We start from the raw sequence: 23,448 nt of genomic DNA, 5'->3' as shown, positions 1-23,448 counted from the left end.
TTTCCTGCAAAAACATTTTCATTTTCTCGATGAGACCGAGCAAACGTTCCAAAACTTTTCCACGAATAAACCAGAGAACCTGAGAATGATACACCCATAGTCTTTGAATTGCGCAATTATCTCCATCAATATTGCCCATGTTTTCATCCTTTTGTTAGAATTTCACATTTAGATCAGCGTCGTTAATATCAATGTCACTTGTTGTGCAAATCAGAGGTATAAGCCCAATATAGTCCTTATGAACGAAAAGATATTTTGCTACAGAAACATTTGTTGGCCCGTATGGAAATTTGTAGTTTGCAGTATCAATCATGTCAATTACATCGGTGCTTTAATTGAAAGCAAAAAAAAGGGATTCGAATGCATTTTCTTGAAGTTGTACTTGCTCAGAACTACTTTTATTTTTTCCAGTTTCTCTTGGCAAAAATAGTCTTTGAAACCATAGTTGCGGAGTCGGGGTTGGAGTCGAAGGTTTTGGGGTAAATTCGCAGCCGGGGTCGCTAAAAATACAACGATTCCGACTGATTTAATTACGGACAGCGACTTAGTTAACATCAAGTTGGTGCAGGTGTCGCGAAAACAAAATTACTCGAATTCAAATCCAAATAATTGCACCGAGGTATATGTGATAAAATCCGAATATTCGTGATTTAAAACCGCGATCATGATACTCAAGCAAAGATATGTGCTTGATAGACTGATTTTTTATGCTTGGTTTGGGAACTATTGATTTTACTACATTCTACATACACCCATTTACAATTTTTTCATCAGTGAACGGTCTACACAAACAAGGCACAGTGACTTCTGTTTTCGTTTTCTACAAATAAATAATATGTTGTCCATTGGTCTTAAAATTTACGAGTTTCGCCGTTTTTCTTTTTAATCATTTTAAAGCTTTAGTTTATGGCAAAATTACTCCTTCCATGCGTACATAAAAGCTTCTATTTGCTAAAGTTACAATGTCGCTTTACTTACAGTTCATAGTTGTAGTAACGGACGAAACAAGTTGTGTCTGTGAGGTGTAGATGACATTTATGTCACATAAGAAAACAAGTCGTTGTGTCAAAAATAGCTCGCGTGTCATTTTCAAACAAGTCGCTGGCCACAGTAGGCCCTCCTGCCCTGTGCTGGACCTTTAGGATTTGCAGTTACAATTGGAAAATTAGGAAACACACTTGGGGAATTGCAGTCAGACTCCATTTAGCGAAAAAAACATCGGCGGGGAGCTTATAACCTTTAGGTTACGCAGAACTTGCCTTACAGATACCAGCAAAATGACAACTTTTAATTAACGTTGATTTATTAAATTGAAATGTGCGCAATGCAAAGATCGGAATAATATAACCATTGTGCGAATGTTGCGCAACAATTGCCCATGACTCGACACGAATTGCTTGCACGACCACGATGTGATTTTACAAGTTTTGCTTCGTGTGGAGCTGAATAAGAACCCCTGCCTTACACTAATTCGTTAAACTTTACGTACGCAGCAATCTATGTGTAAAAATGCAAAATTGTGACATGATAATCTACAGAGGACTTTCATCATGGTTTAAGCACATCTCATGTACAGACACGTGACCAGGTTGCGTCACAGCAAACACCACAGCTCTGGCGACGTCATCCGGTTCGATCGCTTTAAACTCAAATTGGGCCGAAAATCTTTTCACTGCCTGAAAACAAATGGATTAAGTGTTTGAACAACCAGGAACAAATTTAGGTATTTTGTTGTAATAGCATAGTATTGCCCATTGCCAATTCACTCATTACGGTTTTATTGCAACTGATTTTCTATTGCAACTGGCGGCGACTGGTTTTTGAAATACAGCTGATCAAAGTTACGTTTAAACTGTTGCAAACGAAATCGTGCGAAAGCGAGATTGTTGTTGCGCGACGTCATAGAAGTCACTTTATTGGTGCGTGTGCTGGCATCAAGCCTTATGCGTTGGAATGGAAAACATTGTAAAACTGCGGTTTAGTATAGTTTTGCATTAAGCAGGGCACAACAAGTGAACTAGTGCAACAAACGGATGTTGATGTTAATTTGAGCTGCAGACAAATGGCCGCCGTTTCGACCTATTAAGTCTTATTTAGTTGCGACCGTGTCACATGCACTTTAAAATAGCATTTGATTGACATCTTAAAACCTCTAGGCTGTGTGTATGTACATGTACTAGTCTTGAGGCAATTTTGTAGTTATTAAATCGCAATTTAAATCATGCGCAAACCTCAGGGTCGTGGTTTCCAGTAATAATACTTGTGTTAACTGTCCCAGGTTGAATAGAAGTTAATTTAATGCCGGTAGATGCAATTTCCTTTCTCAAAGACAGGGTAAAGCCTTCCATGAAACATTTGGTTGCGGAGTAAACAGCAAAGCATGGGGTTGGCTAAAAAGATATAAATTTCAAAAATTGTCAGTGACCCAAAATTATACAAATACATCAAATAATAAAAATTTAGTTTAAGTAATCAGTTAAAAATAAGGCTCAGCTACACACAATGGGTCAAAGTAATTTTTACGTGCATTCATCAAAAATTTTCAGGACACTGTTGTATATGATGTTGTATTGCGGCAATTACTTAAAAGTGTATTATTAATTGACAAAACTGCTAATGCACGAAAACAAAAGACTGTGAAAGTTAACTATACTAAGTTACAAATATCTTACCACATAATCAAGTCCATATGGGCCCTGTTTTCGAATAATTTCAAATTTTGGTGACTTTACTTGTGTTTTTGTAACTTATTAATTCTTACATGCAGTCCAAAATGTGACGACATGTTTACAATGTGGCCCTTCTTTCTTTCCAACATTCCCGGCAATGCTGCAGCTACTCCGTTTACCAAACCCTTGCAGTTAATGTCAATCATCTCATGCCAGTTCTCCACCATAAAGTTGGCGATCAGCGTGCAGTGTGCAACTCCAGCGTTGTTGACAAGAACATCAACAGGTCCAAGAGTTGCCTCGGTGTGGCTGACAAGATTCTTGAACTGTAACAAAAATGCCAATTTGAATTTCACGTTTTAGTTTAGTGGTAGAGAGGTTGGCGTTGCGGTGGGCGAATAAGTCCAGCACGAAACCTGATCAAAAACAAAGACGCGAGTTGTAATTCATCCAAGCAAAAAAAACTGCGTAACAAGATTTCGTTGCATCCTGATGAAGGCCTAAACTTTGACACTTACAACTATTTTGCCGTATGAGCCGTCTTGTAGTAATAATAGGTTATATTACGTAATGGAAACGGTGGCCTTGGCAATGATTCAATTAAATGATCCGAAAGGCAAAAAAAAAATTTACAAATCATTCGTAAAATACACATTACAACCTGTTCGATGCTTTTGACGTCACACTGAAATATTGTTACGTCAGAATGAATTTCCTTGAGCACAGTTTCGGCCTCGTGTAATTGATTTTCATTTCTTGCAGCTATACACACCTAAAAATGTTTTATTTATATGAGTGCAATCCGAATCAGTTTCTGGTCACTTATCAATGATTTGTCAGGATGTTAGCACTTTAAAAAAGACCGCCATTACGCCTGCACCGTGAGGCTGCATACGGACTCATGTCAAATAAAAGTAAAACTGTGTAATGTGGGTAATCAAGCGTAAAAAACTATACTTTCGAAATAAAATGACACGTGGAAACTATGGCAATGTCATGAATTGCCGCTCTAAGTCGCCTAAGGCTATTTACTTCGGTCGGGTTAATGACATTCATAATCACAAAACAATTACTCTACACATGTTTTCCGATCATTACCTTGAAACCAGCTTTAGCAAGATGTACCGCCACTGACCTCCCTATTCCTTTTGATCCACCAGTAACAATCGCCACTCGTTTGTTTATATCTGGAGCAGAAACTTAACATTATATTTATTCGATGCTTAATTACAAATATTTTATGTCTTCGTCCAAGTTGTCGTCCAGTTTTTTCTCATTCGGACAAACAAAACTACGTTGAAATACTTAGATATATCTGGACACATACCTGAGTCGGACATTGTTCAAACATCCGAATCTCGTAAAATGTTTACTTTTGCAAAATCGCGCTAATGTAGAGCTTGCGTGCACTTAACCGTGACGTTCTGTTTTCGACTAAAATGTTACGGGCAGCATTATGTAAAACGTACGACGCACGACTTGCACTTTCACGAAACAATTGATTAATTGTGCTGCAACGCAATCATCACGCACGCTTTCATTAAGCCTATACCCAGATAACACAAAACGTTATATTAACTTTCGTAACGTTATTTAAAAGTTGTCCAGTGGTTTCAGATCGTTTTTGTTGTCAAACTGAATGATGCATAAAGGTTGCATGATATAACTTTCGCCTTTAACGTAACTCAAATGATATTGCGACAGTCAGTTAAACACGACTTGGAAAAAACCTTTTTGTGTGGTTTAAACACAACATGTTAGTGATGTTATTGAACATACGTACTAATATAAACGTTTCTGTATCGTTAATATAAGACGTAATAAAACTGTTTAACATTAACGTTTGTATGAGGTAACATTAAACTTAACAAAAAACATGAAACGCATAGTCAACTTTCAGAAATCTGGTAAAATCAAAGCAAGAGCTTCTGTGCACAAACTTGTGCAGAATATGTTATGACGTAATTTTAATTTAAACTAAGATATTAGCCCCGATCCACGTTTGAATGTAAATTATATCGTTATTTTTGTGTAGCCTATTCCTAAATGATTGTCAGCTGTGACTTGTGTTATTTTTTGAAGAGGGTAACTGTAATCCACCAGGGTCTTCTCAGGGGTAACGGTATTTAAAAAAGTTAAGAACCAGCACTGGCGATCTCGAGTAAATGTTAAATCCTGTCTAAAAATCAACGTAAACAATCAACATGTCTCATTGACTTACATTATATTTACTCAGAAAGTCAAGTCATCCTTTAAAACATTCCTGCATTGCCCAAATATACTTTGTTGTTTGTAAATATAGAAAAATACGGCACCAATAATTGCAACATGTGGTTTTAAACTGAAGATTCGAAGTGGTTTAAGGCCAATTCATTTACAGCCACGTGACCAGTTTGTGTCACAGCAAAAACCACAGCTTTTGCGACGTCATCCGATTCGATCGGTGGGCAATCAAACTGGGACGCAAATCTTTTCAATCCCTGTAAAAACAAGATCAATCTGGACGGACTGCTTTTAATAAAAAAAAAGCTAAAGAAATTTTTAACGTAATGCAGAAACAATTCAGTTTGGATCAGGGATCCACAGTGAGCTATCGAGGGGGCAACAAGATTTATTGAAATAATAATCGTTTCGCTGACGAGCAAAGTTATGTCGCTTGAAAGAGTCGGGAGGCGAATTTTATTAACCTCGTGTTCAACAGCGTTTAAAAAAGTCATTGTAATAGACATTGTTACAGGATGAAGTATTTATAGTCTAATTAATATGGATTATATTTAGATCAAGTACAAACCTCATGGTCTTGATTTTTAGCAAGTAAAGTGGTGTTGACCGCCCCAGGTTGAATAGATGTTACTCTAATGCCGGTAGATGCAACTTCCTTTCGCAAAGACAAGGTAAAGCCTCCCACAAAGCATTTGGTTGCCGACAATACCGCAAAATATGGATGAGGCTGCAACAAAATGATTTGCCGAATGAAAGAAAGCAATTCGTAACCGCGGAGTTCAGAAGATATTTTAATCATTTGAAGTAAGGGGTAGCGAGCTAAAAAGTTTGAAAAGCCCTGGAGCAGATAATACATTCCTCTATTTGTATACCTGTGTGTATGTGCCTTTGTGTGCACAAAGTAGGGCTTGTGTATTGCTTCTTTACCAGTACAAAATTTCAATTTAAAAGTTCACATCACTGATTATGAGCACCACATTGTTCAAAAAGTTTACCTATAATGATCAGCATATTGACTTTGGCTTTTCTATTCCGTTAAATTTACTATTCCGTATAAAAGTACGTAATATAACTTTAAATGCTCCTCTGTACATCTACTTTAATATCAATGCACATCACGCATAACCAGTGTTTGTGCCTTGATGGGTTTGATATTTTATGTCTCGCCCCTACTTGTCGGAAACAAGTGCCTTGGCGGCAATGCCGTGAAACCAACTAAGCAAAATACATTGTTACTTTTCGTGAGATATTCTTACACGGTGTCCAAAAAGTGACGACATGTTCACAATATGGCCCTTCTTTCTCTCCAGCATTCCCGGCAATGCTGCAGCTACTCCGTTAACCAAACCCTTGCAGTTAATGTCAATCATCTCATGCCAGTTCTCCACCATAAAGTTGGAGATTAGCGTGCAGTGTGCAACTCCAGCGTTGTTGACAAGAACATCAACGGGGCCAAGAGTTGCCTCGGTGTGGCTGACAAGATTCTTGAACTGTTATTAAAAATACTAAGAAATTAAGATTATCCAACATCGTTTCCTGCTTATAGAAAAAGAAGAAATTACAGGCAGTGATGACCATGCAAGCCCAGTCCCCCTATTACAACTTACGTTGCATTAACCGAAAGACATACAAGCGCTCAAATCGGTCCATGGCACATTTAATCGATTTGACCTAACCGTCAGCACAAGTACGCCGTTTACCATAAAAAACAAGAAAATCGTCAAACCTTTAAATTTCGTTTTTTCTTGTTTTTTCATCCCGCATTTTCTCAGGCCGTACTTCAAGAGAAGTAGACAGCATTTACTTAGCAAAGGCAATTTTGTAGTAATCCCAAAACTTAATCGTTACAGTGTTGAACGCAATCCTTTCTATTCCAAACGGTCGTGGATCAAAAAGAGATCTTAGTTTGATGTTAAGCTATTGCGACGTCATGTTAAAGGCAGTCAAGCGTGCATAACAACTCATCGAGTTATTTAACGCCTGGACGCAGTGTCGGAAATTCGATGTCTTTCACAATTGCGCAAAACACGTACTCTTTTACCTGTTCGATTTTTGTGATGTCACACTGAAACATTGTTACGTCAGAATGAATTTCTTTGAGAGAAGCTTCAGCTTCCTTCAACAGATTTTTGTGTCTCGACGATATACACACCTAAAAAGACACAGAGATAAAACTGAAAGTTTGTTCTGGAACGAAATTTTGTAACGTAGCTACTTAATGCAATTTCTTTGTTTAAAATCCCAAAAGATTGCCTTGTCCGCGATGTTGATTTGACGGCTCAGTAAGATTCAGACAGTGCACACTGTTTGGCTCACCAGATGTCATCTGTGCAGGTAGGTGACTGAGGACATTCATATCGGCTCATAGAAATTACACTAAATGCCAACTTTCCTGTCGTAGAACCAAGTGATATTTTAATATGTGATGTTTTTTGTCCGTTCGCTTAAAAAGGAGCAGTCACACTTGAGTTTGAATACAATCTTTGAATACAACTAAGGTTATACAGTATATTGAACGATTTAAAACCTTAAAACCAGCTTTAGCAAGATGCACAGCCACCGATCTTCCTATTCCTTTCGATCCACCAGTAACAATCGCCACTCGTTTGTTTATATCTGAATCGAACATTATTATTATTTAAATCAATGCTCATTTTGATTTATTTTATGGACAAGCTAAAATAAGTTGAAACAATTTTCTATATTCTCTAATTTCCTATAAATATCTGTCAGCACACATACCTGAGTCGGACATCATTCAGTGTATTTTAAAGCAATTTTGAAATAATTGACATGATTGTGCTATCCTGAAGAAACATTCGAATTTCGTAAAATGTTTTCTCTTCCCAAATCGCTCAAACGTAGCGCTTGCATGCACTTTACCGTGACGTTCTTTTGTCAACTAAAATACCACAGTCAGCATTACAAGATATGAGAAATGCATGACAAACGTAGGGTTTCTGCCCTTTCATGTCGATTTGCAGTTTTGCACTTTTATAAACAATTGATTAATTGTGCTGCAACGCAGTTATCACGACCGTTTTCATTATGTCTATACCTGCAAGCTGCACTTAAAGACCAAAACTCTTATTGTATCTTCTCTACAAATTTTAAAATTTTAAAAGGTTCAAACAAATTATCAAAACATGCGATGAACTGCACATCCTTTGAACAGCATCCCGGATAAGCATACCGTATTCCGGCAAAATTTTAAAGGTTGAAAACTGTTTGTGTTACAAGTACATTGCGATAATATTTTATACGATTTTGCTTTTTATAAAGTTTAATTACTTAACATTATTTTAAAAAATAATCAGCAATATAATCATAGAACACTAGAATACTGTTTCAGTATTCTGTGATAAAATATGAAACAAAAAAATCAGCCTTGAAACTCCTGTGTGCTACGTTATTTTGTTTTATTTTCGGCGGGCGTTTTCCTTTATAAGTTAACTTTTGCAAAATTAGATAAGCTTGTTTGTACTGTATCTGAGTGTTTCTTCAACTGGTGAATGGTTTACCCTAGGGTAAAGGTATATTTTTAAAAGGGTGAACGAAGATAGGTTAGAATTTGTATTGTGTACGCATAAATTTATAAATTAATTCCAACACACATTACCCGTATATCAATTTTGTTGGATTTTTTACTCTTGTTTGCAAAGCACAAGTTGTCGAAGAATATATGTAGCAAACACCTAAAACAAATTTCGTTTAGGCGTAAAAAAAATCTTAAATTATCTGCATATAGCAGCTGCATTGCTTATGTGTTTACTGTCTCATTATTGAGTAAAATCGCAGCATATGAAACAAAAGACTAAAAAATCTAATCATAAACATGTTCTCCTAATTCTCTTGGTCACTTTAAAAAGTTCTGCAAAAGATGTTAAATTCATGAAATTTTCCTAACTTGGTTGTATACGCACTAAGACTTCACACATCTTGCACGATCACGATGTGATTTTACAATTTTTCTATCCTTCGTTTTGCAACAGGGGTGTAACCGAAAAGTGGCACAGGCCATGTGGCACCAACTTGAAACGCATGTCACCAAATTTGGGGCACGTGGCACCAACATGTCACCAGCATAGCCCCTTGGTGCGTTTTTTAGTTACTTTTTGAATCCATTTATGCTAAATCGGTAATATAGTCTGCAGTTGTCATTTGCACTAACGTGAGGGCCTTTCATCAGCGTGTTTGTTTCAACCAAAATAAGATAACAATAACTTTAAGCTAGGGTTGCAAGGTGCGTTTTTTTCAACGTATGCCGCAGTAGGTAGCGTTTAGTCTGGGCATAGTTCCTAGGACATAGGTGAACCAATATTTACGTTTAGGTTCGTATTTCATAATCATATTACACTGTGTTCTCTCCTCGTTCCATGTTGGTGCCTTGCTATGATTTCTATGGTACCATGCCCTTAGGCGGGTCCACACTCACGCTTTGCGCCGGCGGAATCTTTGTTTGTTTCAATGTCCCGAGCGTACGCCCGCACGCCGGCGTATAATGAAACAAACAAAGAATCCGCCGGCGCAAAGCGTGAGTGTGGACCCGGCCTTATTTGGGGATTCTGCAAGCGCCCGTCCTCTTCTCACAATAACTTCTGTAAATTTCTGAAAGCAATTTATAACTATATTAAGGAGGTGCTTAACTGCCCTTTTCTTACATAATAGATTGGTTAACACCAAGGTTTTACTCACACACGGTTTCATGTTGGTACTACGATTTCTATGGTGCTACGATTTCTTTCACTTTCAGGCTTTCAAACAAACATTTTTAATTATATTTTTAACATAAACATATTTTTTTGTCTACCTATGTTTGGTGCTGCATAACTACTCTTTTTTAACATAACAGTTGAGCGAAATGCGGTGTCATGCTATAGATTCTTTTAAGGTATTGCAGATGCTTCTTGCCACAGTTGCAAGTGTATTTATCATTAAATACACAACTTATTACTGCATCTATCTGTTTAGTGCTGCATAACTGCTCTCTTTATCACTAAACTTTAGCAAATAACAACTACATTATTAACATTATCCACAAATATACGGTGTCACATTGGTCCCATGCGTGCCATGCTGGTGCCACGTGGGCCATATTCGTGCCATGTGGCCCCAAAATAAGTGCCATGGGTGTCATGTTGCTGCCACCTTTTGGTTGCGAACCCGCCTCTCGTGTTGAGCAGAATCAAGAACCCTTGCCTTACACCAATTAGTTAAATTTTACACCACGAAGCAATCTAAGGGTAAGACAGTTAATTTAGCATAGCCAAATTGTGACATGATAATCTACAGAACACTTTCATTATGGTTTAAGCACATCTCATGTACAGACACGTGACCGGGTTGCGTCACAGCAAACACCACAGCTCTGGCGACGTCATCCGGTTCGATCGCTTTAAACTCAAATTGGGCCGAAAATCTTTTCACTGCCTGAAAACAAATGGATTAAGTGTTTGAACACAGGAACAAATTTAGGTGTGTTGTTGTAATAGCATAGTATTGCCCATTGCCAATTCGCCATTTCGCCGATTACGGTTCTATTGCAACTGCATGCAGCACATGTCTTGCTGTAACTACAACAACTATCCACATATTTCACTGGCAAATAACAAATTGCGACAATTGCTCGCTTTACACCACAACATGGCACAAGGAGATTATTGGGAGGTTGTTAGGTCACAATGCGTGTATGGCGGGATGACTGAGGTAATGGAAAAAATTTACATACTGGGAAGCGCTATTGTCTATAACAAATATTATTTAAAACAGCGTTTGATTGACATCTAAAACCTTTAGGCTCCGGGTGTGTAGATGTAATTATTTTGAACCATTTAAAGAGTAATTCAAATCATGCACAAACCTCAGGGTCGTGGTTTCCAGTAATGATACTTGTGTTAACTGACCCAGGTTGAATAGAAGTTAGTTTAATGCCGGTAGATGCAATTTCTTTTCTCAAAGACAGGGTAAATCCTTCCATGAAACATTTGGTTGCGGAGTAAACAGCAAAGCATGGAGGTGTCTGCGAAGATATAAATTTCAAAAATTTCCAGCCACCCAAAATTGTACACTTACATCTAATAATGAAAATTTGCTTTTTAAATAATCAGTAAAAATATGGCTCAGCTATACACAATGGGTCAAAGTAATTTTTACGTGCATTCATCAAAAATTTCCAGGAATATTAGCGCCACTGTTGCATACGATGATGTATGGCGGCAATTGAGTGTATTATAAATTGACACTTGTTTGACGTAATCTACGCTGCACAAGGTACAACAATAGCAGATTGCAATCACATGTATATTAAAAGCAAATTTGGAAAATTTAAGTTCTGTAACACAACATTATGCAATAATCAAGCCTAAGGGCCTTGTTTTTAAATAATTAATTTTGGTGACATTACTTGTGTTTGGGAAACTTTTAATTCTTACACTCTGTCCAAAAAGTGACGACATGTTTACAATATGGCCCTTCTTTCTTTCCAACATTCCCGGCAATGCTGCAGCTACTCCGTTTACCAAACCCTTGCAGTTAATGTCAATCATCTCATGCCAGTTCTCCACCATAAAGTTGGTGATCAGCGTGCAGTGTGCAACTCCAGCGTTGTTGACAAGAACATCAACGGGGCCAAGAGTTGCCTCGGTGTGTCTTACAAGATTATTGAACTGTAACAAAAATGCCACTTTGAATTTCACGTTTTAGTTCAGTGGTAGAGAGACTATGGCGTTACGGTGGGCGAATAAAGCGAAACAAGCCCAGCATGAACCTGATCAAATACGCGATAACTCCAAGCGAATAACCACACAAATCTATGTAACAAGATTTCGTTACATCCTGATGAAGACTGCAGCGTAGCAACCGAAACATTGACACTTACAACTGTTTTTGCCGTACGAGTCTTGTAGAAATACTATAGGCTATATTACAAAATCTGGAAACGTGAGCTTTGGCAATGATTCGGATAAAATCATCCGGATTGTCCAAAATGGTAAAAAATGAACAAATTATTTCTATATTCAAATTTGTAAGCTATTACGATGTTAACCCTGTACTTGCAAATTACACTTTCCAACCTGTTCGATGCTTTTGACGTCACACTGAAACATTGTTACGTCAGAATGAATTTCCTTGAGCACAGTTTCGGCCTCCTGTAATTGGTTTTCATTTCTTGCTGCTATACACACCTAAAAATGTTTTGTTCATGTAAATGCAATCCGCATCAGTCTCTTGTCACTTATCAATTATTTGTCAGGATATGAGCACTTCCAAAAAGACCGCCATTACGCCTGCACCGTGACGACGATTTTTTACCGAACATTTTGGGTGTTGCGCAATTGTGCTTTAAGCCTAGTGAAGCGTGAAAAACCTTGAACAACCTTGTGTCAAAAAGATTAGATGAATGGATTTTTTTGAGTAAATGCTATAATATCCAAGTCAAAGAGAACCAAAAATTCTGGAAAATGGATTCATGTCAAATAAAAGTAAAACTGTGTAATGTGGGTAATCAAGCGTAACAAACTATGCTTCCGAGATAAAATGGCACGTGGAAACTAATGTCATGAATTGCCGCTCTAAGTCGCCTAAGGCTATTTACTTCGGTCGGGTTAATGACATTTATAATCACAAAACAATTACTCGCTCATGTTTTTCGATCATTACCTTGAAACCAGCTTTAGCAAGATGTACCGCCACTGACCTCCCTATTCCTTTTGATCCACCAGTAACAATCGCCACTCGTTTGTTTATATCTGGAGCAGAAACTTAACATTAATTTATTCGATGCTTAATTACAAATATTTTATGTCTTCGTCAAGTTTTTTCTCATTCGGTCAAATAAAGGTAATTTGAAACAATTTTCAATACTTAAATATCTGTCAGCACACATACCTGAGTCAGACATCATTTAGAATATTTTAAAGCAATTTTGAAATATTTTACACAGATTGTGCTGGCCTGAAGAAACGCTTTCAAGAAACATCCGAATTTCGTAAAATGTTTTCTCTTGCAAAATCGCGCTAACGTAGCGCTTGCGTGCACTTAACCGTGACGTTCAAAACCGTGACGTTTTTTTTTGACTAAACTGCCACGGGCAGCATTATGTGTAACGCATAACCCAAATAGGGTTTTTGCCCTTTTACACGTCTGCTTTCATTAAGCCTACACCTGCCAGTTGCACGCCTTGACCAAAAGTCTTATTCTATATACTTTAGAATTTTAAAAAGTCCCATCACCTCTGTAATTAATGTAATATCTATTGTATGTTTAAAATTCAAAAACATTGCCTTATCCGCGTTGTTGATTTTACGGCTCAGTAAAATGCAGACAGTGCACACTCCACTTAATGTTAACTCTCTGATCGTAGAACCATGTGGTATTTTAATCTGTTATGTTTTTTGTCCGTTCGCTCAAAAAGAGTCACACTTGAGGTTCTTTCAATACAACTAAGGTTGTACAGTATATTGAACGATATAAAACCTTAAAACCAGCTTTAGCCAGATGCACAGCCAGCGACCTCCCTATTCCTTTTGGTCCACTAGTAATGATCGCCACTTTTTGGTTTATTTCTGAATCAAAAATTCTTGGATATAACATATTTAAATCAATGCTCAATTTGATTTATTTTATGGATTCGTCCAAGTTATTCTTTTTTTTCTCATTTGGACAAGCACAAATAAGTTGAAACAATTTTTAATATTTTCTTTTATTTTTTGAATTTTTGTCAGCACACATACCTGAGTCGGACATCATTCAGTGTATTTTGAAATAATAATAATTGAAATAATTGACACTGATTGTGCTAGCCTGAAGAAACATCCGAATTTCATAAAATGTTTTTCTCTTGCAAAATCGCGCAAACGTAACACTTGCATGCAACTAACCGTGACGTTCTTTTGTCGACTAAAATACCACAGTCAGCATATTAAGATATGTTAAACGCATGATACACGTAGGGCTTCCACCCTTTCATGTTGATTTGCAGTTTTGCACTTTTATGAACAATTGATTAATTGCGCTGCAACGCAATTATTACGACCGCTTTCATTAAGTCTATACCTACCAGCTGCACCTTAAAGACCAAAACTCTAGTATTATCTTCTCTACAAATTTCAAAAAGGTTCAAACATATTATCAAAACAAGCGATAACTGCATATATCCTTTGAACAGCATCCCGGAAAAGCTTAATTAACGTAATCCGTTGAAAACTTTTTATTTTACAAGTACATTGGGATAATATATTTAAAATTTTACTTTTCCAAGTTTAATGAATGAAGATTATTTAAAAAAATAAAATAAAATAATAAAAAAAAACACAAATTCAGCCTTGGAACTCCAATGTTGTACGTTATTTTGTTTTACTTTCGGCGGGCCTTTTGTTTTTTCAGTGTTTTCAATTTACTTTTGCAAAATTACCAAAGCTTTTATGTAGTGTATCTGAGTGTTTCTTAGATGGGAGTTCTTCAACAAACGCGTGTAGCACAGCGGTAAATCATTTTGTTGGAATTTTTGTTTTGTTTTGATACTTGGTACATAATACATCTTCGACAATTTCTGCTTTGCTTAAACGCACAATTTTCCCACAAAGGGATTTCGGGCTACGCTACACACGTTTAGTAATTAACTCCTATCTTAACCAATTTATATTCAATCAATCTTTACCTGCAGCATTGTGACGTCAGATTCACTTTTGGCGTGAAGTCAGCACCATAAAATATGAATTAGTTGGGATAGTACTGCCATGTTGTTTCTGCATTTGGATAAATGAAATGTATTCTTATGTGTTGTAGCTGAACTGGTATAGGTATAGGGTGAACAAAACTGAAGGTTTATAATAAAAGCACTGGTGTGTGTATGTGAATGCTTTAGTTTATAAACAGTTAAAAGCTGTATAAGCTGCAGACAGATGGCCACTGTTTCTACCTAAAAGGTCTCATCGGTGCAGCTGGTGTGACTATCAGACAACTTTGCTGACCAAACGGCCAAGCAAAGACTTCCACTAAAAAGCTGTTTTTATATGATCATAATTTTTTTAGGATCTTTTTAATTGTAGAGGTTATGCCAAGCTTAGATGATGTATTTACAAAATTCATTTGAGCACAATCAATCCTACCCAAGAGTCAGTGGGGGGAAAAAGTCCAAAGTGTCTTTGTTGCTAAAAAACATAAAGAAGTTTACAGGTAAATATGAAACATTTAATTGCCAAAAAAACAGATGCAAAATGTTCATAACATTTGCAATCAGCAATGTACACAAACAAAATAGCACATATTAACATCCAATGAATTAAATCCGTAATTTTTGTTGTTTTAATATATATTTTTTTTTAATTTACGGATATTCCACATACAAAGTTACCAATGCATTCCGCATTTTAGTGGTAATTGGTCTTTCAGATTGAATATTTTTTGGGGAACGTATGGTGTGTGGAGGCAATAATTTATTCTGTATTATTTGTGAAGGTGATGAATTGAATAGTTGCAGTTACTCACATGATGTTAGCACAGATTTAGTGGACTCTGAGATATCATTTAATGGCTCCAACAAGTCAATTGATATGAGGTACATTTGCTTGTTTTTGCACAACACAATGCAAAATTGTTTGTATAATATATGTGATTTGTTATTTTTCCTGTATATACATTTTTACCAGACCTGAATCAGGGCAATCATTTGGAAAATCTTTTAAGAAACTCATAAAAAATGATGAATTTGATGTCAATGGAGCCCTTAGCAAGTGTGTCCTCACCCTCGATGCAGAATCCCTTGAAGTAAAAGTTATATAAATAATATGCTACAGGTTTATTCAATAATTGGTATTACCTTTACTTTTAAGGTGTTAACTGCCAATCGCCAGGCCTGCAACTTGTTTGGGCACACCCCAAAATCTCTAATTGGTATGAAAATGGATCAACTGCTAAAATCAGACTCATGTGATGATAAGGAAGCACTAATGCATGATATCAACAAGCATGCAGGCAATGTGGTTGTAACTTGTGGAAAAGTGGTACGTTGTTAGATTTGAGATTTTAAATCAGATTTTTATTTGATATTGCATTTGTGATTAAAAATTTAAACATGCTAAAAGCTTGGTGTTCATTTAAATGTCACTAAGTTCCTGTTTTTATTTGTTCAAATATTGTCCTGAACTATAACTGCATAAAAAAAAACTGTCTAAATTTCGTGTATTGAAGGTAACCCACTACACCTATACATAACATTTATACATAGTTAAAAATATCTTGTGACACAAATTGCATTGCAGATGGAAGCAATCTCCAGCAATGGAAAAGAAATTCCTGTATCTGTTTGGATGAAAAAATTCAATGGACAATCAGAACAACTAAGATGTATTGCTGTGTTGCAGCCAGTTATGAGGGTCGTGGGAGAAATCAGTTTTAACTCTGCGGTATGTTTCAATAGCTTGCAAACTAGCTTCATTTGAAAAATATTTTATGATACATTAAAATAGAAAAAAATTATTGTGTTTATTTTGTATAGAAGTAGTTTATTCGACTAAGTGGATTGTATATTTGCATCTTGCTAAATATTTTTAGGGTGGTGTTCTGTGTTGTGACGACAACTTTACGATGATTCACGGTTATTCTCGATTGTCATCAATTGTTGGTTGCAACATTCACCAGTTTCTTCCAAGTTACAAACTCCCTGAAGCAGGAAAAAGAATTGGAAAGGTTCCCTTAATTTTTCTATGAAAAAAACTAATCATTGTCCTGTATTACCTAGGCTCTAGTATGTTGTTGATGGCACTTTTAATATTGAACTACCAAGTCATCCAACTTTTTGTGTTATGTAGGATATTAGAAAACAAAGAATAACTGGAGTGACGAGTGATGGACAAACTTTTCCAATATCTGTTTACATTCAATCACATGAAATAGATGAACATGAAGGTATGAAACCTAACTTTAGGACAAACAATTCAATCCAGCTGATCTAAAAGTGAAATTCATTTAAAAACGTTTTAATTGAATCTACAATCATTCTCAATGGGCTATATTGTTTGTCCTAAACATTTTAAAAAACGTTTATTCCTAAAACTAACTTGTTCTGCGTTACCACATTTTTCAGTGTTTGTTTGACTTTCTGTTGTTTTGCTGTTACAGAAACAAGGTACACTGCTGCTCTGTGGTATTTTACAAGCATTAATGGACTTCTGTCAGTTAACCACAGTGGGTACATTGAAAGTGTAAACAATAATTTTTCCCTTGCACTGCTTGGTTATAGAACAGAGGAGCTAAAATCTATGGTAAGTGTTAGCAAATTAGTGGTTGGTGGAAAGATATATTATTTATCAAAATTATTTCATGTCATGCTCTTGCTTTCCCCTTCAACATAATTTACTTCAGTTATATTTCACCTAACATGCATACTTCGTAAGTGTAGGATTTATTATTTTAACTTATCAACTTAAATAACTCTTGGGTGAAAATTATGTTAACATTTATACATTAATTCTTCTGCAAATATTTCGTCAGTAAAATCTCAGCCAAACTTATATTTTTTTGCTTGCAGAACGTCATTGATCTAATACCTGGAATTGAAACTAGCTCAACGTGTTTCACAATTGATAAGTAAGCCATCTCAGCATTTTTTCCTTGCTAAATTTAATTTCCCTGTACTTTTTCAGAAAAACAAACTTTTCTGAGACCCTTATTGAAAAGTTATCTGAAAGTGATGATCCAACTCGAAGGTAAGGTATCTTGATATACATCAGTTTTTTGTGTAATTTTTGAGTCATGTGCTGTGAGTGGTGTGACAAGACTTTCATGACTAACCATGGTTAACATATGTTTCCTTAATGAATCTTTAAAAAGATTTCGTTTTATTTAGCAATGGGACATTTGAGCTGATAGAGAATATCACTGATAGTTTTCTTCACATAACCAACTCTGGCCCTATTGGTACTCCTCTTGTTGCCGTGGAAACAGAAGAAGATACATCCGTTGAAAATACAAATGAATCGTGGGTGGAACTTACCATGAGCAAGCCTGAACAATCTTGTATTGACCGTATTAACTCCCTACTCAACGGAAGTGGTGACATTCTTGAAAGTAAATTGTGGTTTGCTTGGTTTGACTGAAAAATGACAGCCTTAGTCGATGTAAATTGAAATAAATTGTTTTTACTGATGTGTAGTGAATTATGTCTGCTGCGTTGAAACGAATCAACTTAATAGCCAGCTAATATGCTTTACCTAATATTTTTACCGCTAGATGTCAGTAACGACTCAGCAGTGCACTCCAATTCCGGCCATCCAATGGCGTCCTCGCACCAAAACGACCTTGAAACTTCACCAAGGTCGCCACCATTTTCCGACTACCAGTCTGACGAGAACTGCTCTTGCAATGCAGTTAAAGCGGTTTCAACCATGCGTGACCAGTTTGCTGTGACGTCTACGCCGTTTGAAAAGCGTGTTGTGTCCCGGATGAGGTCAAAGGTTGATTTGGCCGAAGGACATCACGAAGGTCACGCAAAACACAAAAACGGAACCCTATTAGGTACAACCGCAGGGTACATTTATTGTAACACCGACACTGCTGTGTGCTGTTCTACATAAACCAATTACCTAAACCATTGTTTCTAATGTACAGATTTGAAAAGCCGTAAAAAGTGTTCTAAATGTTATTTTAGATGTTGAATACGAAGTCGTGAGCGCCAAAAACAACTACTACGTCTGGATGAGATTAAAGAATCGGGATAATTCAAGTTTTAACTCATCACATCTCTGCAGCAGTTTTAACTCCACACTTCCTTCACTTAACGCATCGGCTGTGAGCGGAATGCTCGACTTCGTGAGTTACAAACATTTATGAAAGAAATTTACGTGAAAATCTTTTTGCGCGTAGACAAATTAATGTCGTTTATAGTAGGGCATGTATGTGATGTATTATAGTTTTTTGTATTTCGTGAAAATAATTTCATGAAAAAATAAATTCTGCCTCGCAGTCACTAGGTGCCGCTATCAAGCAAGAGGCTTGTCGCCATAACCACGACCACGTCAACCTTCCACCGGAGGGCGACGAAGAGTGGCATGCTGTTCAGGGTGAGTTCGGTACCAAGTATGACGTCACCAGAAGTGTGGGAAACGGTGCATTTGGATTCGTGAAACTTGCACAGCGGAAAAACGACAGGAAAAAGGTACAGAAGTGTTTAGTGGTTTGCTGTGGTCTGTAACACCAAACTACCGGGTGGTGTATTTCATACGGACTAAATATACGTGATGTTTCGTAAAGTCGGAATTAATTGTGTCTACCTCTTTTAATATACCTAAAAGCAGACACAGTTTTAACAATATTTAACTTTCTAGTTGCTACTGTTTTCGGTGCAAACCATGTGTAACTGGTTATGTTTACACATAACAAATTTGGAAAAACAAGTTTGAATAAATTCTTCAGTCCAGTCTATGCGTGAAAATGTTGTCTTTGTTCTCGCAGGTTGTCGTGAAATTCATACGTAAGGAGAAAGTGTTGGAAGAATGCTGGGTGGAGGATTTTGAAACTGATTCCGAAATTCCACTGGAAATTTCCCTTCTTACGAAGTACACATGCGTTTCGCCATTGACTCATTTCGTTTGCTTTCCTTTTTAACTTTAAAAATGCCACCAATCTGTCAAAAGAAATGGTGTGTGCTGTCGGATGCCCACCGTGCATCGCAAATAATGTAGATTCATTAAATCAAGCAAGTCAGTGTATACACTAACATACATAGGCGTCGATTTAAGGGTGTCTGGGGTGTCATGTCACCCTTCACAAACAAATAGGGGTGACAACGTGGGTATTGTTATCCCTGAATTTCGTTTGAATTAAAAATTACTGTCAGAGAAACCGCATACATTATACTATGTAAGGTAGTTGCAAACAACCTGTATTATCACCTTCACATTCATAACAAACACAAGTGTCTCGTGGATTGTTACGAAGCGCAGTAGTTGTTGTGGCGTAATGGTAAGAATCGGCATTGTTGCGTAATAGATTTGTATGTCATTTCATAATTAGCTGAATCTGCAATTGACCGAGTGAAACAAAAATGTGCCGCTTTCAGTAAGGGGGTTCGGAATTAAAGTGTTTAAAACTTAGTGCTACAACAACATGATTCGGTGTAAAAACAAAGTGACACGAAACGGAATTCGCGTCGTTTGCCTATATTTTACAATACGTTGAAAAATCGACGCCTATGCTAACAGACATACTCTGTGGAAAGCATTAAACCCCAAAATATATTTCGAACAATTTGCCGTTTAATGGTTGACTGTTCTGTGCCGCAATGGCCCGGATTTGTTTGAAATTAAAAAACTCTCATTTAACGAATCCAAAAAACTATTGTCACATCAAAAATATCGATCCGGTTTAATTTTAACAATAAAGAAATGAGAAGCAACGACACCAAGTAAATCTTGCTCTAAAACTTTGCTCAATTTGGAATCCTTCGCTGAAATATTCAACCTCGAATAAGGTAAATATGAAATGTGATGACACATTTATTATTTGTTCAGATTCCGCCACGAAAACATCATACGAGTGACGGAGTTTTTTGAAAACGAAAAATTTTTCGCGATGGTGATGCCCCAACACGGAGAAATCGATTTGTTCGAATTTATTGATCGATCACCGAGGATGGACGAAACTTTAGCCAGCTACATATACAGACAGGTATTGAAGCAGTTTATTCCATACTAAATACAATTCACAGTGGCTGCGAATTTGAGAAAAATACAACACGTCAATTTAAAAACAATGTTGTATGTAAACTATGGTTTTTGTGTGTTTAGATTGTGGCGGGAGTGAAATATTTGCATCGTCAGGGAATCGTTCATCGCGACATAAAAGATGAGAACGTGATAATAGACCGAAACTTCACCTGCAAACTCATAGGTAAATACGTACTTTACACATGTCAGGGATGGTCAACATACGACAGAATTGGGATCGACATGAAAACCTCCTTGTAATAATAAATAACACACGATAGACAAATTTAGGCATAATTTGTGAATCAAGCGAACATCAGTAAAAGTTTTTAGTTTCATTGGCAAGATTTGCAAAAATGTAATATTGTGATAATCTCGTGAAGACGAGACAAAATCACGTGCGATCTAACGGTTGAGGTTAAACGATGAACCGGTCGATTGCGATCGATGTGCTTTGCCACCCCTGATATATGTGTGAAATGTCTGGTGTAGTATTTCATTACATGAATGCATATCAAACTAATTAAACATTAGCAAAAACTAAGATTGTGTACTGGTTCTATTTAGATTTTGGAAGCGCTGCATTTTTCAAGCCGGGAATGACGTTCGCAACTTTTTGTGGAACAATTGAATATTGTTCTCCTGAAGTGTTGCTCGGCAACAGGTTGGTTGTGTGACGTTTTTTACAAGATCTGGTATTTAACGGCAATGTCTGGAAAATAACATAAGATCTCCGCTTCGGAATTTTGTCCTTGGGGGTCATCAAGATGACTGTCCCGTAAACCAACATCCGATTAATTATTTCAGGTACAGTGGTCCTGAACTGGACATGTGGGCGCTAGGTGTCACTCTTTACACTCTCGTATTCGGGGAAAACCCCTTTCAGTCGATTGAGGAGACCATCGAGGCAGAGCTGAAACCTCCAACGCGCCTTTCCGATGGTTAGTGGGTGTATTTACCATAGAACTTTACTGAATACCAAAACAACATACAAAAAAGTTTGGGCATGTGTTGTGTAAAAGTTTATGTTTCAAAAGATACTGTATACTAGCGCTTGTATGCTACCACCCAAATTATTGCTGTAATCGGCCCTCTATTTTCTAAACTACTTGACAACTACAATAATATGAAGCAATGAGAAAACTAAGGATATGCATGTTGGGTATTCAGACCCAAATTAAGATAATTTGTTCACATAGACAAACTAATTAGCATTAAACGCTGTTGCTGTCTTGTGCAACAAACGAATCCAGTTGATCCAAATCATACCGTGACCTTAAAAAGTTTTACAAACACTATTAAACCACACTTAAATCCCAGTTTGCTCGTCGGTTTTGGGTAACAAGTGTTTGTTAAAGCTGTGGTAATAAAGTTCGTTGCAAAACTTTTATTCCATTCGAAAAATTCCATTTGTTTTAACGCAAACTATACAAGTAGGTTTGGGAATAGTACAACTGTAACACAGAAGCGAGCATTGGCATACAACTGTGTAACTAGTGAGTGTTTTGTGAGGTGCGATGGAACCTATAAGCAGTGATGACGTCACTTATACCCACTTACATCCTTGGATATGTTTTTGCGTCAAGAACCAAAGCCAAATATGCTTAATGCCATAATAACCATACAACATTACAGAGCTCATGTCCACAATAAGATGGTTGCTGCAACCGGTGCCCGAACATAGATGCACCATGAACTTGTTGCTGGAGGAACCTTGGCTCAATCTTCCATTTTTACTTGAAGAGTATTCGTGGGATGGGGTCTTTCCCCATGCAGGTTGGTGGATGTTTTTTACACATGGTTTCTGATTTTGTTTTTGAGCAATTAATTTATGGTAGTGACCAATTTATCTTGTCAAGTAAGTTTAAAAGTATTTTGGCTGTTATATACATCAAATATTTCAATGTACATGAAAACCCATTATGAGTGTGCAGTTGTGTTGTTCAAATGCGCTTTAATCTTGTCGGGTGGTTGGAAAGGATCACGCAGGTTGCCTTTCTAAATCGTAACAACGTACTACCGCAGTACGCACAAATAAACAACTTTTGCATAGAAAGTCCCTGTGGGTGACATCCCTTTGATTTCCATTCAAGTAGTTTTGCCACAATCGTAACAATGGGAAACAGTAACTAGGTGTGATTCGAAAACAATAGATTTATTGTCAATGTGAGGTTCGTTGGTGGGGCGTTTTGGTTTTCTATTAGTTTGTTTTGCTTCAGGCCATTCTTAAATGGATTCCTTTATTTACGACTCATTTCTCTGTTGTCCTGTAAAAACTATGGTTTTCCTTTGATGTCATCGTAAAATTATGCAATGTTTGTGATTCTCATACAGGAACGTAGGCCAGTGTGAGACCAATTTATGTATTTTGACCCAGCGAAATTGTCACCTAGGGTTGGCTGTACGTTACGTTATACTTTTCTGTCTGTAGATACTTCAACTGTTTCCGGAAAAGAGAATCAAGGTAATGATTCGATTCAACTCGAAAGCAATTCAAAATTTGACACTGGAAGACACGATTTCTTGAAAAATGATGATATATTCCCTTTGACTAGGCGCTTGGAAAACGTTAACCTTAATCACTCTATATAGTGCACGCCTGTTATGAAATTTGGTGCTTTATTTTGGTTGTGTTCATATCGTCAAATTGGTTTTATATGTTTTTCTAACCAAAGAATTTTCCTTCTTCAAAGCGAAAAGCCTTTGCGCAACTTTGCGAGAAAAGTTTACAAATACTGTGATTCGCATTTTATCGATGCTTTTTCACTGCCCTGTCGTGTTACAATCGTAATTTTGTACAAATAAATGTAAAGGTTAGCCAGTTGCTTCGCACAATTCTGGCGTCACTTCCG

At 36.9% G+C, this 23,448-nt stretch overlaps 4 protein-coding genes across 4 annotated transcripts; 1 reads left to right on the top strand and 3 right to left on the bottom strand.

The window, feature by feature from the left end:
• Positions 1 to 1,291: 1,291 nt before the first annotated feature.
• On the bottom strand, positions 1,292 to 4,058 carry LOC145903669 (putative oxidoreductase SAS2370). Its single transcript, XM_082991780.1, has 6 exons — positions 3,997 to 4,058; positions 3,768 to 3,856; positions 3,331 to 3,441; positions 2,762 to 2,995; positions 2,232 to 2,390; positions 1,292 to 1,676 (listed from the first exon to the last, which is right to left on the bottom strand). The coding sequence occupies exons 1-6, from the start codon at positions 4,007 to 4,009 to the stop codon at positions 1,533 to 1,535; spliced, it is 750 nt and encodes a 249-aa protein (XP_082847906.1). The 5' UTR covers positions 4,010 to 4,058; the 3' UTR covers positions 1,292 to 1,532.
• A 947-nt stretch (positions 4,059 to 5,005) lies between these two features.
• On the bottom strand, positions 5,006 to 7,647 carry LOC145902955 (putative oxidoreductase SAR2567). Its single transcript, XM_082991047.1, has 6 exons — positions 7,635 to 7,647; positions 7,420 to 7,508; positions 6,934 to 7,044; positions 6,149 to 6,382; positions 5,461 to 5,619; positions 5,006 to 5,149 (listed from the first exon to the last, which is right to left on the bottom strand). Exons 1-6 carry the CDS (start codon positions 7,645 to 7,647, stop codon positions 5,006 to 5,008), a joined length of 750 nt encoding a protein of 249 aa, XP_082847173.1.
• A 2,323-nt stretch (positions 7,648 to 9,970) lies between these two features.
• On the bottom strand, positions 9,971 to 12,901 carry LOC145903509 (putative oxidoreductase SAS2370). The gene is made up of 6 exons (XM_082991594.1): positions 12,780 to 12,901; positions 12,552 to 12,640; positions 11,966 to 12,076; positions 11,324 to 11,557; positions 10,753 to 10,911; positions 9,971 to 10,322 (listed from the first exon to the last, which is right to left on the bottom strand). Exons 1-6 carry the CDS (start codon positions 12,793 to 12,795, stop codon positions 10,179 to 10,181), a joined length of 753 nt encoding a protein of 250 aa, XP_082847720.1. The 5' UTR covers positions 12,796 to 12,901; the 3' UTR covers positions 9,971 to 10,178.
• A 2,027-nt stretch (positions 12,902 to 14,928) lies between these two features.
• Positions 14,929 to 23,364, top strand: LOC145902681 (PAS domain-containing serine/threonine-protein kinase-like). The gene is made up of 21 exons (XM_082990755.1): positions 14,929 to 15,068; positions 15,351 to 15,450; positions 15,542 to 15,659; positions 15,725 to 15,895; positions 16,154 to 16,297; positions 16,446 to 16,580; positions 16,703 to 16,799; positions 17,013 to 17,155; positions 17,422 to 17,480; positions 17,537 to 17,599; positions 17,740 to 17,960; positions 18,123 to 18,407; positions 18,541 to 18,701; positions 18,856 to 19,047; positions 19,344 to 19,447; positions 20,402 to 20,558; positions 20,678 to 20,780; positions 21,164 to 21,260; positions 21,404 to 21,537; positions 22,232 to 22,372; positions 23,028 to 23,364. Exons 1-21 carry the CDS (start codon positions 14,960 to 14,962, stop codon positions 23,186 to 23,188), a joined length of 2,895 nt encoding a protein of 964 aa, XP_082846881.1. The 5' UTR covers positions 14,929 to 14,959; the 3' UTR covers positions 23,189 to 23,364.
• Positions 23,365 to 23,448: the final 84 nt, after the last annotated feature.

Source organism: Ascidia mentula, chromosome 5 (genome assembly GCF_947561715.1).
Source record: "Ascidia mentula chromosome 5, kaAscMent1.1, whole genome shotgun sequence".
NCBI lineage: Eukaryota > Metazoa > Chordata > Ascidiacea > Phlebobranchia > Ascidiidae > Ascidia > Ascidia mentula.
This window is presented reverse-complemented; position numbering and strand designations above follow the sequence as displayed.